The 19,398-nt window shown below is 35.7% G+C and overlaps 1 protein-coding gene and 1 pseudogene across 7 annotated transcripts; one reads left to right on the top strand and one right to left on the bottom strand.

Annotated features, from left to right (window-relative positions):
* Positions 1-404: 404 nt before the first annotated feature.
* On the top strand, positions 405-11,787 carry LOC147522147 (uncharacterized). Of its 6 annotated transcripts, none has more exons than XM_086591541.1 (7): positions 5,029-6,694; positions 6,825-6,919; positions 8,179-8,299; positions 9,780-9,961; positions 10,062-10,268; positions 10,739-10,934; positions 11,172-11,781. In XM_086591541.1, exons 2-5 carry the CDS (start codon positions 6,877-6,879, stop codon positions 10,103-10,105), a joined length of 390 nt encoding a protein of 129 aa, XP_086447667.1. In that variant the 5' UTR covers positions 5,029-6,694; positions 6,825-6,876; the 3' UTR covers positions 10,106-10,268; positions 10,739-10,934; positions 11,172-11,781. The 6 variants fall into 6 exon arrangements, 2 of the variants coding, with proteins under 2 accessions (XP_086447660.1, XP_086447667.1); XR_015212421.1 differs by adding an exon at positions 8,594-8,645 and having other exon boundaries at positions 5,103-6,919; positions 8,730-9,961; positions 11,172-11,662; XM_086591534.1 differs by lacking the exons at positions 5,029-6,694; positions 6,825-6,919 and adding an exon at positions 405-489 and having other exon boundaries at positions 11,172-11,500.
* Positions 1,024-16,947, bottom strand: LOC147522146 (glutamate receptor 2.5-like; annotated as a pseudogene). Its single transcript, XR_015212407.1, has 5 exons — positions 16,635-16,947; positions 3,286-4,612; positions 2,865-3,186; positions 2,139-2,545; positions 1,024-1,807 (listed from the first exon to the last, which is right to left on the bottom strand). The product of XR_015212407.1 is annotated as a glutamate receptor 2.5-like (transcript).
* Positions 16,948-19,398: the final 2,451 nt, after the last annotated feature.

The raw sequence follows: 19,398 nt of genomic DNA, 5'->3' as shown, positions 1-19,398 counted from the left end.
CACAATGAGCAAGGTTTTCGATTCTCGGTTTTCATTTTCAACTATCAACTCTTGGAAAAACATGAGATTCATCCCTAACTTTATTATTGAACGCTTTCTCATAGTCTCCATTTCGAGATGGTGGATCAGGCTAATCAGACGTGATATGAAACTATAAGACTCAGGAATGTGATTAGAAATATATAACTGGTAGTCTCCATTTATAAGGGTTCGATTCGCTACATCTAGTTCAGAAACCTTCTTTCTTCGTGGAGAATGAATTTTTGTCTGGAATAAGGGTTTTTTTTTATTAAAGAGTCCAAGGTTTTTAAGGTATTAAGAAACCTTCTTTCTTCTTTCTCGAGATGCACATTCCGAGTAGGGACTAATTTGCAATAAATTGAAATAGGTATGAGCATGGCGGAGAAACTTCAACACTTCTTTTGATGATAAATTCAAGGGAAGGGTTTTGGGAGAGGAAGAAAGACGGTGGGTTTTGGGAAGGAAGAGGTACGGTGGGTTTTCTCACAGCTCGTTTTTATTTTTTCTTGACAATTTTTTTACTCCTGATTTATCGTAATTAGTATGGACACGTGGATACTCTAGCTATGCTTCCTCAATTAAGGAGGGGAGAGCTATAATATATATATAGAGATTAAATACATAATGGCAAGCCCTTGGAATTTATGAATTCAGCAACCCAGCAAGTACACCTAACTAGCAGTTGGTTTTAATTAAGGGTAGAATTCAAGCTAATCAAACCGAGCTTCACTATGCTCGGCTTCACTAATCAAGTAGCTCTGTTAGTGTACTTACTAACTAGTGATGGTAGGCTTGGTTCACATTGCAAGAGGAACGAGCTTGAGCGAGCCAATCGAGTCAAACCCCGAGCAGACCTAGCTTTACTTGACGTGCGGTTGATTGGAGCTGCCATACTGTTAATTTGAGTTTAGCTGGTTGTATAATTGAGATCAGAATGAGGACAACGAAAATCCATATAAGTTCTTCTTTAGCTTTACTTCTAAAATTTATCACAGAGACAACTTTAAAAGAACGAAACAACTTGTCAAGGTCGAGTACAAGTACACAGATAAGAAACAATAGTCACTTTTAATTCCTGTCCCCTTACAGTATTCTATAAGGGAATCTACAGTCGAACTTTGCTCTCCTAATTCGTAAGACTCAAGTGTAATGAATTTGAAACTTAAAAGACAACCTAACCAGTAGAGGAGTCAGTAGTTCATACAAGAAAGATTGCAGGGTATATGACCTAAACTAATCAGTTTACTGAAGTTATCTCAATTACACCTGGGGGGTCTCGAATTGGTGTGCTGTGATCGGTACTGGGAGTGCTTCCCTCTGTGGAGAAGACCGTATCTTCGTGCACACATACAATTGTTGCTGGACTTTGAGGTGTACTCACATTGCACTCTGCAACACAACTTTCTCTTCCATCAGTCGTCCTTGCACTTAGAAAATCTATCTTCTTGGATCCTCTAGAAGATATGTCTTTCTCCTTATCAAATTCGACAGCCATGGCAGAAATTTTTTGGGAAACAGAGCATTCAGAAGTTATAATGTTCCTATGCTCATACAGGAAAATTATGAAGAATACGATAAAAGCAATGGCAGAAGCAACTCCAGCAATCATAAAGAGACCCTTAAAGCTATCGAGGGTGAGGCTTTCGGAGGTAGTAGTCCCTTGCTCTTGACATGAAACCTGCTGCCCAAACCATTCGCGATCGATTGCATCCATTTTATCTCCCTCTGTCACATTTAAGATAGCCCTAGAAATATCAGGTACTAGAGGAGAACCCTTGGGAAAAACCTGAGCAAAATGTTTAGGAGCTCAAGTTAGAACAATGGAGTTGTTTTTAACACGTAATAGTGCAAATTGTCGAGATACAACCGACAACCATTACCTCCTAAAGTATAATTGTTGTTGATAAGTTATATTTACCATTACATACTGCTACTGTAATGGGACATGCGACTGATAAGTTATATTTCAACCCTTAATGATTGTTGGAATCAATAAGTGGTATGACAGACGGTGTTTGTAAATATGCAGAGTGACGTATCTAGTGGTTTCATGTTGCCTACTAATAGGTGACAGAGCTGCTCTCAGGTAACGAAGAGTAATAGGGTGGGTGACTTACAAAGCCAAAGCCAGCAGTCCTGTGTGTTGGTCCAACCATCATGTATTTTGTGCAGTATTTTGCAAGGAGGAGCTTCATATAAGGGATCTCATCAATAACGGCGGAAACTCCACCATTTCGACTTCCTTTTGACAAAGCCTGGTGGAACTCTTCTACATTGTCGTAGGGCCTCAACTTGGATGAATCGATGCCCATGCTTTGAGCAAGTTCGTATACAAAGGAACGTGATTGATAACCTACATAATCTCCGTTCTTTTTGAGATCGCTGATGTCTGTGATGGTTGGTTGGAGCTGCTGTACTGTTAGCATCGAAGTTAAGCTAGCCGTATAACTCGATGTCAGAATGAGGACAACGAAAACCCATATAATCATCACAAACCTTGCGAAGTTGCTTATTATCCTTTCCTCTGCAAAGTGGCAAATGGGATTATGCTCATTACTCTCGTGAATAAACTACAGAAGTAAAAAGCATTAAAGGTGAATTGAAGTGGTATTACTCCACACTTGAGACTGCAATGCAGGTGGTTCTCATTCTATTTGAATATTGAATCCTGATTTCCCACTATAGTTTTTTCCATCGGGATGGCGTTATCACCATTTTCTACCACTAAATCGTTCCAAAAGGAGTAAAGTGTGATTTGACATCTTACTTTGTACCATTTTATCATCTAATACCCTTAACGCAGTTATGTAGTTGTGTAGGAAATGAGGAAGGAAGGAAATTACTATGGGCAAACACAAGCGTCGAGAAGGAGAAATAAAAGATCATGCCCACTTGTTGCGAAAATTTGTCTCTGAAGGCCTTGTTAATACCATGCTCTAGAACCCAGATCACGAAGCCAGTGTAGATGAAAAATGTCCCAGTTGTTAACCAGAGGTCCGTGGTTAGAGGCTTCAAAAAAATCCACGCATTCTTCCTATTATCCCTATTATCGTACTTAACTGGCACTACCATTGATACCCCAGAGTCCGTAAAAGGTAATGTAAAATCCACATAGTTGGATCTGTTGGCAAGAATTGTTACATCTCCCACAACCGCGTCATAATTCTGCGAATATGTTAAAGTTTAGTGAGAATAAATAAATGTTTCCGGCTAATTAAAGGCAAAATTTCAGGTGCAAGGCTTGTCTTAGATATGTTAACTGACCTGAAAATAGACTTGGTCTAGTAATTCATTGTAATCTCCCGCGCTCTCTCCGTCTGCCTTTTCAAAAGGTACAAACTCATAGGGTAGGGCATATTTCATTGAGTCAACCACAGCCTTGAATACATTATGCAAAATCCAGTGACCAATGTGGCATTAGTCCATTGATCCCTTTCGACCTTAACAAAATCACTAAAACCATCTTGTTTTGGAACTCCGACCTTCAACTTCCTCTCGCTTGTTGGCATCTCCCAACCCTTTGGAATCACAGTTGTCTCACCAGGCCAGATAATGGCTCCAAGATTAGTCTGGGATGATGTTTTCGTTGTCAAGTCCGAGTTCCCTGACAGTCCATGTGTTGGACTCCAGAATCCAATTTCTCTTTCTCCTTTCCCAATTATATTCATTATTTTGAAAGTCGATGACTGCAATTGTCCATCTTTGAGCCAGAATTCTCCACTCAACCCTTGAAACTTGGTATGCAAGATTGAATCCCGAAGCTTAGGACCGTTTTCAGAGATCCCAAGATTTTCCAGGTCTGTGGTGTTTGTTCCGTTGTCTAGTCTCTTGAATAGAGGACGGACGGTGTTTAGTTTCTCAACAGCCATTGCTAGTGCCCAAAAACTGTCGTACGCGTATAGTCCAAGAACACTCAACTCAACTTCATCAATGTCTGGATTATCCTGGAGAAATTTTCTTTTCCATCTTCTTCTAAAGTTGTCAAGCTTTTCAGATCTTGGCACATAAGCTTTTATTCCTAGTACTCCCTGCATCGAGCCAATAATAGAGGTGTCTATAGAACTCAAGAGATCTGTAAGTCCATCAGTGATGATCCACACATACCCATTACTCATCATTCCGACTTCATTTGCTATGGAAAAAAAGCGTGAGCCAAGAGATGTCCTCATGTGCACCACAAAAACCCTGGTCTGCATGGTCATCAGCTTGTACAGTTCACCGCGAATCTGTTCATCAGTTGGTGAAAAACACAAAACACTCCGGTATGGAACACGTGAGTTGACATCTTGGATGGCATCAATTAGATACGGTATCATGTCCTTTCCGTAGTCAGTGTCTTCATATATTGGGACCACTTCCCTCCACCCAAAGTAATCAATAATTGCAGCAATAGCTTTCACTTGTGTGGAATCATTTAGAGTTGTTCTGATGAAATATGAGGTTTTGGTGAAGGAGATGGAAGGACTGGTTGCTGAGAAAGAAATGATGGGCACTTCAGTTTTGTTACCGATATCAACCACAAACACGGCCTCGGAGGATGTTTGAGGTCCTAGGATGGCTTGCACTTGAACATTCTTTATCAGATCTACAGCTGTAGGTACAATGACCAAAGAAACCACTTAATTAGTTTTTGTGATTTACTGTATTTGTATTGGTAGTAACATGTCATAATAACAAAGGTTTCTACCAATCTACCTGTTAAACCAGACTAGCAACACATCAAGTAAAGCCATCAGTTTTGTGAGAATAGAGTATGAATCATATAATTATCTTGTAACTTGAAAGAAAAACATATGTAAGAGCATCTCTAGGTAGTAGTATCACCTCCAAATTTGCTTTCAAAATTCGGAATTTTGCGAAAAACGACCAACTCTAGGTGGAAGCAAATCTGGTAGTATTACTTGTCTAGCCGCATTCGTAGAAGCAAATCTGGGATTTCGGATGCGGATGCGGTGCAACAGTGGTAATGTCGCGTGCCACTACAACTGATGTCGCCCTAAATTTTTTTTTGACTTTGACCAGCATGCTGCGCCATTACTAATGTCGCGCACCATTCTTATTATAGGGCGACACTATCACTATTGCGTTCTCCAACGGGAAAAAAAAGGAGCAAAAAACGGTCGGAATTCTACATCCATATATCTACACTCATTTCCTTCTTCATTTTACAAACACTCAACCCAAATATTCTAATCAAACAATTCAACCATTTCACATCAATCCTCAACAAACCACACACACGCATTGCCAAAAAATGGATCATGAAGTGTATGAGCTTTTTCTCCTTCAATCTTTCATCTTTGTCTTCATCTTCATCGTTGTCTTCTTCTTCATCTCCTTCGGCGGAAGAATCGGTAGATAGTCTTGATGAGAAATTTGTTAACGCCATTCCCCTTATGAAGCACAGTTTGGTTGTACTTGCACAAGCACAAGTACATGCTCCGAAAGCACCACATGGTGGTTCAAAGAAGGGTCGAAAAGTGAAACATAGAAACTATGCTTTGACTTTGGAAATCTTGAAGGCCAAGTACTTGGTCAATCATCTTGTTTTTTCGAAAGAGGATTTCAAACGGTGCTTTCGTATAAAAAAATATTTATTTCTTTCCATCTTCAACGATATTCAGACTCATTTTAAGTATTTTCAAATATTCTAAATTTAACAATCTTTGGTAAACCTGGATTAGATCATTTGATCAAGGTGGCTGCAGCTTTGCGTATTCTTGGTTATGGTACGGTGGCTGATCAAATTGACAATCAATTATACATTTTCGAGCAATCTGGAAACTTAGGCGTTGAGGCATTTCTGTAATGCAATTATCAAATTGAGTTCGATCTCTTGCAAAGGCTAAGCATTGCGATCTGACAAACATTTCGCCAAACGTGGATGGGCGGGTATGTTAGGAAACATTGATTGCATGTATTGGGAATGACATAATTGTCTAACTGGATGCTAAGGTGCTTACAGTGGTCGTTCTGGAAAACCATTTGTTATTCTCGAAGCTGTTGCAACCGAAGACCTGTGGATATGACATTCTTTTTTTGGGATGACAAGGTCACACAATGATATCAACGTGTTGGACAACTCGCCGGTATTTGAGCACGTGATCAATGATACTTCCCTACATATTTATTTTGATGTAAATCATCATAGCTATAATATGGGTTATTATTTAGCTGATGGTATCTGTCCTGACTATGCGATATTTATACAAACAATTTCAAAACCTAATGTTCTAAAGATGAAGTGGTTCGCAGCGATATATGAAGCTGCAAAGAAAGATAATGAAAGACTATACCATAACAGGATATTTGCAACACACACTTTTTTGGCGGTTGGTAACTCAGGTAACGCTATATAAACTTTGGGAATTTGGATAATTAATTTCTACCACTTTCAAATCGGATAAAACCGTGTGATAAGTCTTACAAATCCTGAAAACCCAACACATTTCAAAATTTGGCGATAGAGGCAAACAAAAAAAAAGTATTATTTGGTGAAATAGAAAACATAACCTCATCTCTTTCTCTTTTCTCTCTCTCATCCTCTGCCCAACTAGGGTTTCATTCTCTTCTCTCTCACTGGGAGGTCGCTCTCAATCACGGGAGAATTTAATTATCATGGATTTTTATTAGAATGCGCTCGATCGAAGGAAGTATTTCAAAATCTGTGTCTGTAAGTTTTATTTGGAGAAGGGTTTTGATTTGTTGTGTTATTAGATTTTTATTATGTTCTTGTAAATTGTAAACTCACTGTTATCTTGTATTTTGATGGCATTGCCGTTTGAAAAATAACAAACTCACAGGATCAATTCCAAGAGAACTAGCAAAGCTTTCAAACCTCAAAGTCTTGTAAGAATGAAAAGACATGGTCGAATGAAAATTAAGATTAAATTTGGAGGTAGTGCATCTCTATTTATCGTCTCTAATTAGTTTATTTCTCCATCCTCCTTTTAAATGCCAACCAATTTATTCTACGAGTAATTGCCTGAGAAGCATGCATGTGCGTGGGTTTTATGGTTGGGGTTGTCCAAAATGAGTTGTTGTAATGTTTCAGGAGAAATGAAGTTGAGGGGATGGATGGGTTGGTTTATCACTCCTATACTGTTATGTTGGGTTAGGAATACAATTCGTTTAGATCCAATGTTAGTCATTCAGTTTATGTAACAATGAATGTCTTAGTGTTTTTTGGTGGTTACACTCTTGTGAAGTTCGATTGTGCTGACAAGGGAAGTAAAAATGAATTAGTAAATAGTTCGACATATGATTAAGATGTACGTCAGCGAATTTCACATGTACTTTTGAAATGAGAAAATGTGTTGCATTTGTTTGATATATTTTGATAAACTTTCCTTTTGGCATGTACTTGTTGAAAGCTTGTTAGATATGATTATTATTCTGTGTGACCTTTTTTTTGTGTGTTAACTACTTAGTTACCAATTATAATGAGTGAGTTTGTTGTATGTGTTTCCATTCTAATAAGTTTTCCATGTTGTGTGAGTGTTTCAACGCGGGGGGGAGGGAGGGGGGAGGGGCGGGCGGGCGAAAAGAGGGTTGATGTATCTGATGTGTTCGAAGGGGGGGAGGGTCTGTTTCCAATTTTTGTGTCTTAGAAGGGGGTGGCATGTGTCTATGTAATATGTGTGTGAGTTGTTAGAAGAGGGTGGGTCTGTTTCAAAGGGATCTGATCTGTTTCGTCGGTACTGTTGCTCATTTTCTAAGGTTTAGTTCTCTTCTTAATTTGCATCGGTAATGTTCTACCTTGTTGGGCCCCAAAAATACACTCAGCTTTATCAGATTAGCTATGTTCAAATATTGTTCATTTGTCCTAATCCTATTTCTTAACATCAACATCATACATCATATAGTTAACTAGATAAACTATAGCCAGTTGTAAATAACTGTGACTGTTTTGGTAAGGCACGTCAGTAGGTACTACGAAAATTTAATTTGATGTTCCTCTTCTTGAAAACAAGTGTTGATGCATGATGTACTTCATTTGCTTGTTGGTTGGTGTTTGAATATTCTAAAATTTTACTTAGGTTACTATTGTTGTCATTAGTGTTAAAGGTCTTTTTATATACTTTTCTAAACCTGATTTGGTTATATTGGCTTTACTGGTTATTGGTTATTGCGCTCATCTCCTATTCCTCAAACCAGACAACACTTGGGTTTCCTTCTCTTCTGTCGCCTGCTCAATCCGGAAAGCACTTCTCGTTTGCTACTGCTTAATTTTCTCTCTTACTGCCGTTGTTCAATCTTCTCTCTCACTGCTAATTTGGTAAGTACCCATTCACCATCCTCTTACTTTTCTAGGGTTTTGGTTCTTCAACTATCACTCATCTCTCACTTTCGATTTTGCTTGCTTCTAAGGTACAATTTTTATCTTGAATTCACAATTTACTTGGTACTACTTCATTTTATTTGAAATTAAAAGTCCTTTTGTCTGATTCAAACTCGAACAAAAGGAAATATATGATTATGTTTATATCTATATCTTGAATGTAAAGTTATCTTATTTTGTTTCATCAATTGCTTAAGAATACCCATCTGATTGATTTCAAATTTTTTTTAGGTGTTGAAATATCATGTTTTGGGTTGGAACATAAACATTGAACCATTGGTCGGTTAGTATTGTTAGATAGAGAAACTGGTATGCGTTGATTTTGCCAAAGTAGTCTTATTTTGAATTTAGTGGTCAACTAAAACAGAAGAAGTGAAGGCTAAATCCTATGTGGCTTAAGCCATGTGGTGGCCACAAGCTCAAAGCAGACCATGTCTCTCTAGCTGGGCCGACTCAACACAAAGTATCTTTTACGGAATCAACTCCAAAGTACTCTTGTATATGGTTGGGTGTTGTATGCCCTTTGTATCTGGCACAGGTTATGGTTTAACATTAATCTGAATTTTGGATGCTTTGCCTTAATCATTTCGCCTTATTTTGTTCAATCACAGGCATGTTATTTCACTGATAAAAAACAAAGTTGATTGGGTTTTTATTCATCTTGTTAAGTTACGTCTAGATGGTTAAAGGGATCGACAACATGGAGTTTTGTAGTCTTTGCGTTTAGGTGTCATTTGTGAGGGCCCTTGGTGCTGAACAAGTTGGTCTTCTTCTGTAACCTATCTACAACGAGATGCCTTACTTGTAAAGCTTACATGCTTTGTTCCATTACAAATATGAATTTCCATTGCTTCCCCCCCTGCGCTCTCTAATACTTTTCCTTCTAGCATGGCCTGTGAGTGGATTGATTTGAGCAGTATGCTACATAAATTATTACACTTGAGGTAGCCCTTGTACCAATCTAAATAGGGAGTTTTGTCTTGGTATATCATGTTAGATCATACGAGTATATCATGAACTGTTGTGTGTTGTGTTAGATAGTTTGAATCTGTTGCAATTTATTTAAGAACAAACATCTTGTTTTATTCTAGTGTCTAAAGCTTCTGTTTGCTTAAATATTTTGTGCTCTTGTTTTCCGGATTTAAGTTTGCCTGCACCTGGGCAATGAAACTGAATTGGACAATAATAGTTTGTTTATAACTAAACACTGGTTTTTAGTTTTGTTAACATTGACGAATTTTCTAACTTCATTGAAAGAATTAATTGCTTCCACAATATTTTATAGAACTGGTTGGGACTCAAAAGGACTTTTAGATTGCATTTTGGAACTCATGGTTAGCAGTTAGCTATGAAGTGTGAACTAACATAGTTTCTTCTACGAGCTTTCAATGTGTTGAGTTGTTGCTAATTGTTGCAGGTTAAAGAATATGAACATAAAGACTCAATTGATAGAGGGTCTTAAAGGGATTTCCAAACGGACTAGTAAGAATATGAAGAAGGTTACGCGTTACATAAAGACTGAATTGGAGGTAGAAGGTTGCCAATTGGCAGTCGCTGAAGGTGGCAATCTCAAGGATCTCTGGTTATTCTTATCATCAGGTATGAGTAGTTGTGCAGAGCAGTCTAGTATGTGCGAAGTTGAGATTGTGACAACTTTTCTACATTTGCTAATAATTATCTCTTTGGCTTGGGCTCTCAGTACTAGCTGGGTTGTGGAGCTTCATTGTATGTACATCCAGTTGAAGGCGTAAACCAGCAATAGGAGATAGAATAGGTTAATAACGGGTAACGGCTACAACTGCTACACCTGATGAGGTTGCATTCATATTGAGTGTGCCAAAATGTAAATAAATGGATGAAACAGGAGCATCGTATGTCTGCCTTTCCAAGGACGACCCATGTAAAGGTAGGTGCTTAGTCTAAAAAATTCTTATATTAGATCATCATCAGTTCTTCCTTGCAAGGGAATAAGATAGTTACTTGTGGAGACTACTTTAATTACCCAGTTACTAGTATCATTAGTATATGGTATTAGTGAAGTATTTAGTACTCTTTTGTCACACACAAACTGATGCACTCGGACAGTAGTTAGTATCTTACTTTTTCAGCCTTTTATTTGCATGATATCAATTTACTTTTAAAAATTTGACTTGGATACAGAGTGTATGGATTTATTTTGGAATGGGTGGAGTTGGTTTGCATTGTACTCCCCATTTAATTATTCATGTTTTGCCAATCTGATTCTTATTCTATTGCATATTGATGGTTAAAAGGAATTGGTATATTTGTATATATATGATGCATTATGTCTCCCTCTTGCTGTTAAAATTTTGGTTAGAAGTTTGTTCCTATTGCTTATTCTAGAATTTGTTGTAGGTGAAAGATGCTAGATGGAACCTGAAGCACAAGGTCAAGATATAGAAATGGGCTTGGTTAAGCACTTTGCTGATGAATTTAATTGCTAAGTAGGGTTTAGAGTGGATGTGAGGAAATTCTCAAAAGTAATGGCTATATTGAAGAAACAATTAAGGTCAAACGCGATGGCTCCAATATCACAAGTGTGACTTCATAGGTGTGTTTAATTCTCTCTTTCATTGTTTTCAAATTTTTTTGTTTTTCTGTTAGTTACAAGTATATGGTATTGAGGCATTTTAAAATTTTGAAGAACTTTTGTCTTACACACATCATACACACACACTCCTGCACACAGACAAACAAATAAAGATAGTGGTGTAACTATAAGGTAGCTAAGTTATTTATTCTATGCTTGTACATGTTGATAACAAGTATTTTGACGTTAAATTTTCAGGAAATAAATGGAATTATGGAGTTGCACTAAGGACTGTATGGTCGACCTGTTTTTTGTCGTTTGTGCCGAGTGAAGCCGTGACCAATGCCTAATGCCTGGCAGCTGGAAATTAAAAGAAATATTTGCACTTGGTGTTGCACTTCGAAGGTACTTAGAAATGATAACAGTGGGTGGGTTTTTGTACCTGCAAGTCTACGAGTGATTTTCTCTTGTTTAAGACCACTGTACAAAAAAAGAATATTGATTTTCCATTAGAAAATCTTTTAAAGTTGTTAAGTTCATAGTTCGTGATTCCGAACAAAACTCCGGAATTTCGGTTTTTCAAAAAACCGGAATTCCAAATATAGGGTCGAAATTTCCGAAATTCCGAAATAATTCGAAATTCCGAATGTGATAGGGTTGAAATTTACTGGATTTCGGTTTTTGGATTTATCGAATTCCGAGAATTCCAAAATCCGGAACTATGGTTAAGTTATATGGTTCAATGAGGAGTATCATACTTTTTCAGCATTTTGTTTGTCTATACTATCATTTAGTTGTAAAATGTGTGTTTTCATGGATCAGTAGCTAAAGTCTAACTTTGATACTTGCTTGTATATATAACCAGGAATGGTATCTTTTGCAAATTCAGGTAGCCCCCAAAAAAAGGTGGGGGAAAGAAGATTTTTTTTGTTTTTTTTACAATATCACCAAATTTGTAACGGTTTAAAAGCGTTAGGAAACAAGGAAATCGTTGCAAAAGATTAAAGAAACGTATTAAAACAGCTTTGGTAAAGTATTACAAATTTAACTAAGCAACTCTTAATAACCCTTGGTAATGTACACCAGAATGCAAGTTATGGACCGTTACAAATATTTGCAACACTTTACCCACGCTAATTTTGCAATACATTTTAAGCGTTGCAAAAAATAATAGCAACACTTTTTTGATGTTACTAATTGCTTGTTATGGTTGTTGTTTTGGGGTTTTGGGGTTTTGCTAAATTTGGGATTTTAGCAAAAGCTTGCAAATTATGGCATGTGGAGACAATGAGTACTGTTATCAATGTATGTATCATATTGCACAATATGATAATTAGAGCTAAGAATAAAAATTATGAAATGAGGAGGTATATTCCTGATCCAGAAGGGCAACCACAAATCCCACCTACTCGGGAACACTACATTGAGGAGACTCTACGAGTTCAATCAAAGACTATGCATGATAGACTTAAAAGCGATCTTGTCGAGCATCTATGGAGCATTAGGGGTGACCAACGTTGATTGTTGTAATTTAATTTAATTTTGTAGATGCATGTTTCTTTTTAATCATCAATAAACAATGTTAAACAATATATTCTCTAAAAAGTAGCTACTTAAGTTAATTTAAAATAAGTACATACGTAAAACTTCACCTACAAAATGAATTCAAACCTAATTTTTTGTGGTTATAAAACACTCACCATAATGATTATCTTCTCAAAATTTCAGCTCATTTGGAAACCTCTAACATAGATAAAAACTGTTGTCATCTTTAAAAAGAAATCTAACGGTCCAGAAATGTTGAATTTTTGTAATTGGTTTTTGCTAATGTTAAAGGTTTCCAAATGAGCTGAAATTTTGTAGAGATGATCTTAATATTGAGTATATCATATCCAAAAAAAATAGATTTAAATTCATTTTGTAGGTGAAGTTTTACTTACGTACTTATTTTAAAGTTAACTTAAGTAGCTACTTTTAAGAGAAGGATATATAATAATTTTCTAAAAAGTAGCTACTTAAATTAACTTAAAATAAGTACGTACGTAAAACTTTACCTACAAAATGAATTCAAACCTAATTTTTTGTGGTTATGAAACACTCACTATAATGATTATCTTCCCAAAATTTCAGTTCATTTGGAAACCTCTAACATAGATAAAAATTGTTGTCATCTTTAAAAAGAAATCTAGCGGTCCAGAAATGTTGAATTTTTGTAATTGTTTTTTGCCAATCTTAAAGGTTTCCAAATGAGCTGAAATTTTGTAGAAATGATCTTAATATTAAGTATATCATATCCATAAAAAAAATAGGTTTAATTTCATTTTAGTAGGTGAAATTTTACTTACATACTTATTTTAAAGTTAACTTAAGTAGCTACTTGGGGTTTGGGAACAATGTGGTCCTTGGAAGTGTCAATGAGCGAGTCTCTTTGATCTCATATATTCTAAACTTGTTTGTCATTTTCTTTCCTGGTGATCTAGAAAAAGTCAAGAAGTAGAGGCAAGCAGGAAAGCTCATCTTGTAACTTGGGAGAGCAGTTAAGTTTGGACATTACCAGTATTTCCTTTGCTGAGATCTCTCAAGAAAGTAAATTTGGTCACATCACAAAGAAGAACAAGCTAGGCCTAGAAAAGATGAATCTTTGCATCTATAACGTACCAGATAGCGACCTTCATTCACTTGTTGCAACATAAGATCAGAGAAAAGTCCCATACAAAGATATATATATACTTTTCGTTACAAAAATGGCCGGCTTGGTTGGTTGGTGCATGCAGTGCAAGATATATATGGCAAGGTGGAACATCATGCTATCTTTGGATCTTGAGTTGCAAAATTGTGTGACTTGTGAGTGATTGGGAGGTAGAAATTAGTGAACTAATTTATATCATTTCTTATGGTTTCCTACTCCTATGATGTGAGAAGTGCAATGATAGAATTTGGATAATTCTGCATTAAGTCCTGTTCATCCTGCTGTCTGGTCTGCAAATAAGTCCCAAACTCCGAAGTCAGATTGCTTTGATTATGGAAAGCTAGGGTAGAAGGTTTTTCCATTGCAATTATTTCATTTTATCAAGGTTATATTGTTTGGATGCTAGATGTTAAAAGGTTAATAACCTTTTGTATATTGTAAGCTTACTAGTATTTGCCCGCGTCCGTGCACGTGCAGTGCATTCACAAGACCTTAGAAATACGCCAAGATCCCCATTTTTTTTTTAAAAATGAGCTTAAAATCATGATCCCATACTCATGTTTCTAGAGCCCAAGAACCCATAAAAGTACAGTCCAAAAACAGTCCAAGCCTTTTTTTGTGTGGGGTGGGTGAGGTGAGAAAAACTTTTAAACTCACTCCAAAAAAACTTATTAACTCACTCCAGAAAAATATTTTAGTGGTTATGGTTAGGGGGTGACACAACCACTTATCACATTATGAGGTGGAATTTGTCAACCCACACTACCTTTCTTTGTTATATAGATAGAGTTCGTCTACCCCGAGGATATCCTCATAGGGACGACATCCGATACCGTTGGATCTCGTTGGATCTCGGATCCAACGGTCCGAAAATAAAAAACAAACTCATATTCTCTCTCTTCCTTTTTGTTTTTTATTTTCGGACTGTTGGATCTCAGATCCAACGGTATCGGAACCCTCATCCCTATGAGGATATCCTCGGGGTAGCCCAGGCCATATAGATAATACTAATTTGATGCATGTCTGACGCACATGCTTTTATGCTCAAACTAAATTATTGAAGACAGCAAATGTACTATTATAAATACTAGCATTCTGGGCACGCTCGATGAGCGTGAAACCTATTCTAGCACGTGCAATACGCCTGTTGTTTTTCACACTTATTTTATGCTATCTATCTGAAACTGAAATCAATCGGGTTAATAAAAAAATCTGATTTCAAAATTCAAATTTGAATCGATCATTAAAAATTTAAATTCCCAACCCGATTTGTTGCTCTAGATGTAAGGAGATCATACTAACCATAGTTAGCAATTTGGCATATTATTCGCGAATTATTCGTTTAATTCGGAAAACGCTTAAAAATGTCGTATTTTTCAATGATATGGAATAATTCATTAATTCGGTAAGAAATCATTAATTCGCGAATTTTTCGTATTGTCACTATAAGTTTGCTGAGTTTGTTGTCAAATTTTATCGTATTTTTTTTTTTTTTAGCTTCGTATTATACTCGAATTATTTACAAACCCAAATTGAAAAAACGAATTCTTATCAAAACTCGAATTTTATTTGAATATTTTCCGTATCAAATTTTTGCCGTATTACGAATTGCTAACCATGCTACTAACCCACTAATTTTGACTAAATATGTTAAATTTGTCGGGATGAAATTGTCGAAAGTTCGGATGGCATGGGTTGTAATAATAGTGTGAAAATTTGTCTAGAATTTCAAATGAAATTGTCGAAATTTCGGATGGCATGGACTGTAGTATGAATTGTAATAATAGTGGTTGGCGAGGGCAAAATCGGACAAACAAAAAAATGACGTATGAAAAACCACTGTAGATGAGGGGGGCTATTTAAAGTAGTTAAATAAGAAAATAACATGAGCAAAATCGTCTTAAAAAATATGACCAATAGTCACAAATTATAAAATAAACAAATATTATAATACTGTTGACTCAGGGTCAGAATTTTTAAATTAGTAAAAAATATAGATCTGTCTAATATTTTATTTTGTTGAGGTGGGACTTTTGATTCTTAGTCAATCTTACATTCTTACGGTATTGTAGAGAATAGACGTAGACTTTTGATTTAGGGACCACTGACTTTGGAGTCTCAATAGAGTGAGTCCACAAACTCCACATCATGCATTCATTATCTGGGTCATCAAATATTCGATCACCAGTTACCACCAACGGTGGCACCAAGGCACCAACCAGTCTCAAACATTTTCCTTGAGAGATAGGGACGGGACATATTTAGGATATCATATTTTCAATCAAAAATAATATCAATAATTACAATGTCAACACGTACTCAACGGTCACAAGGACGACGGAGACAATGACATGTCTGACCTGGATGAGTTTAGTTATGTACCTAGCTTCTTTTGACTGTAATAACTAGAAACCGGCGGGTTTTCAGAGAAAAACAAAACTACATGTAGATAGCTGCTGGCACGTTCGATCTAAAGGCAAAAGTTGTGTTCAAATGCGTAGGATGCAACGTAATAAAAATTAACTCTATAATTTACAATGAACATAGCCACATAGCCGTGTTACTGTACGTGTATAAAAACAAGTTGTTGTTCTCTTCCTTTAGCTCAATTCAAATTACATTAGACTTCCAGTTTTAGTTCCAATATGTACGCTTCTCCATGCCTAAAGTTTTACGAATTAGGAGTTTAAATACCTTGCGACCTTTTATTTTTGAGCTAGAAGACAAGCAAAACTTTCAGAACTTTAACGTGGCATTTGGAATCAAAAGTCCAGCAGAAACTTTAACGTAACAACCATTTCAAACGGTTTCATATCAAAAGAAATTAAAGAATGGTACCAAAACTTTTGGATCTTGTGAACTTTTCAAAACCATTTCGTAATGGTCAGAATTTTTTTGGCATCCTTAATTTTCTGGTTACAATTTAAGCTAAGCCTAATGCTACATGTTCAAAATATATACGAAAGAAAAAGCATCAAAGCAAGGAGCTGAGGTCTGAACTGTGACTCTTTATTGATTTAAATTTGACGTACCTGCTGAAGCGGCACCGACTATGTCACTGTGGGAGTTTCGGGTATGAAGAACCAACTTTCTAGTGTAGTTGTGAGTCGAGTAGTAATCAGAGAGCGACATAGATATGCAGCTTTGGCTCATCTTTCCTACCCATGTATCCAAATTCAGAATCACCCCTACATCAACACTAGACATCTCACTACTTGTACTTTTGATTGCAATCACTAACACTAACACAAAGGTTATAGGCGAAGAAGGTGAAGGATAGGCTGTTGTCTTCTTCATTGGAACAGAAGATGTTATTGGGTTGGTCAATGCTTTAGCTTGATCAAATTTTGTTCATATATGTAGCAGTAATGATAGACTGACCCACTTATTTGACCTACTATTTGGACCTACTGATGTGTCAAAAGTCATAATCATTGATTTACATAGAGATACGTGTCCGTGTGTATTGCAATGCAAACCAAAGTTATTCAAATAGTGAGTCGCAATAGTAGGTCTAAAAAGTAGGTCCGTATAACACTATTCTATATGTAGGCCATTCTCCCTGTGGAGGAGTCTTATTTAATTCATGACTTTCTAGTACTTACTTAAAAATTAATGTGGCAATCCAAGTTTCTTCAGGTCAACTATTTAATTGTACGTGTTTGGTTATAGATGGTTGGAATTAGGGGTGTTCATAGGTCGGTTCTGGGTTGGTTTTTATCGGTTTCGGTTTTGGGTCGGTTTTTAGCAGTTTCTATCGGGTTCGGTTCTTTTGGGTTTTTTCTTATATTTTGAAAACCCAGACCCATACCCATTAATTAGTCGGTTCTGGTTCCGGTTTCGGTTCCTTATCGGGTTAAACATTTTTATTGCTAAAATTATTTTTTTTAGTTATATAACCGATATAAAAGTTGGTTTACGGCAACTATAACACTTGTCATCGATATTTTTGTCCTCTCATAAGAAGTAATGGTCCTAAATTCAATAATAATATTTGAAAGTTATCTAAAAATTTTAAATACATTCTCATACATTATACGCATGTGTATATTTTAAATCGAACATATGTATATTATACTATACGTAATATGTCATATATAGAATAAATACCACATGTACCAGTGTACCACAATAGTTAGTTAGCATTGCACGTATTCGTTATCTAATATATATATATGTAATATATCAAGCACGTACACGTTTATGCATTAGTTAATATAGACAGTGCATTAGTTAATTCATAGTATACGACTATACGTGTAGACGTAGACACGTAAACATATATTATTATTAATATTTATAATACACATATTTAATGTAATATTATAAAAGATGCATTTAATATATAACACACATTCACTATTATGCTAAATGTTATATATATTTAGTATAATTTTACACCTAACAAATATAGACTATATATAATAATAATGTTTGAGTTTGTCTTTATTTAGTGTAATATAATACTAAATTCTATATATCAAAATCAAACAAATCGGTTCCGGTTTTGGTTCGGATATCTATCGGTTTTTTACTATTCGGTTCTAACGGTTTCGGTTTTTTATCGGGTCGGTTCTTGAAGACCCACTTTAAATGGGTCAAATATTTTAGGACCCAGAACCGCTATAAATGGTTCCAGTTCCGGTTCGGGTAATTGGGTACCTATGCACACCCCTAGCTGGAATGTTGTCTAGGAGCGAGTTTAATCTCCATCCTAATGTACACAAAATTAGTCTATAAAGATTTTGGACCCGGGCATACGCCCGGGATCTATGAAATATTTTGTGTGATGAAAAGGCTTTACAAAATATCTCACACAAATTTTCGTATCAGAATATATGTTTATTGATAGTAAACCGAAATATGTTAATGAGCAGCGATTATGGTGCATAAGTACTTGAAAACTAAGAGATCAAATTGAGATAGCCTCTTCACTTTGTGGTTTAGGATATTAATCCGTAATTTTCAAATAGAATTATCTTAAACTTGATCTAGCTTGTATAATAGTTTTCTTAGATTTATGGTGATTTAGCGGCAAATTTTCGAATCAAAATATACTTTTATTGAAAATAAACCAAAATATAGTAATGAGCAGCGATTATGATGCATAAGTACTTGGAAACTAAGGGATCAAATTGAGATAGTCTATTCACTTTGTGGTTTAGGATATTAATATGTAATTTTCAAATGGAATTATCTTAAACTCGATCTAACTTGTATAATAGTTTTCTTAGATTTATGGTGATTTAGCGGCAATTTTTCGAATCAAATTAAATATACTTTTATTGAAAATAAACCAAAATACGTTAATGAGCAGCGATTATGGTGCATAAGTACTTGGAAACTAAAGGATCAAATTGAGATAGTTTATTCACTTTGTGGTTTAGGATATTAATCTGTAATTTTCAAATGGAATTATCTTAAACTCGATCTAGCTTGTATAATAGTTTTCTTAGATTTATGGTGATTTAGCGGCAAATTTTCAAATCAGAATATATTTTTATTGAAAATAAACCGAAATACGTTAATGAGCAGCAATTATGGTGCATAAGTACTTGGAAACTAAGGGATCTGTCACACCCCAAATTTCCAGACAATATATAAAACAATTATATTTAATTATCTGAAACCCGGGGTGAAACAAAACCCAAAACCCTGTTATCAAACACGATATATAAAAACTGAAATCAAAAGAAAACTAAAAGGGACAATCCTTAAATCACATTATTAAACTATAAAGAAACTGACCAACTCTATTACATCTATCTCAAAACAAATCCGTACCCTTCAGAAAAT

This window comes from Coptis chinensis, chromosome 1, assembly GCF_015680905.1.
Source record: "Coptis chinensis isolate HL-2020 chromosome 1, ASM1568090v1, whole genome shotgun sequence".
Classification (NCBI taxonomy): Eukaryota; Viridiplantae; Streptophyta; class Magnoliopsida; order Ranunculales; family Ranunculaceae; genus Coptis; species Coptis chinensis.
Note: the sequence above shows the minus strand (reverse complement) of the source record. Positions and strands in the feature narration are given on the sequence as shown.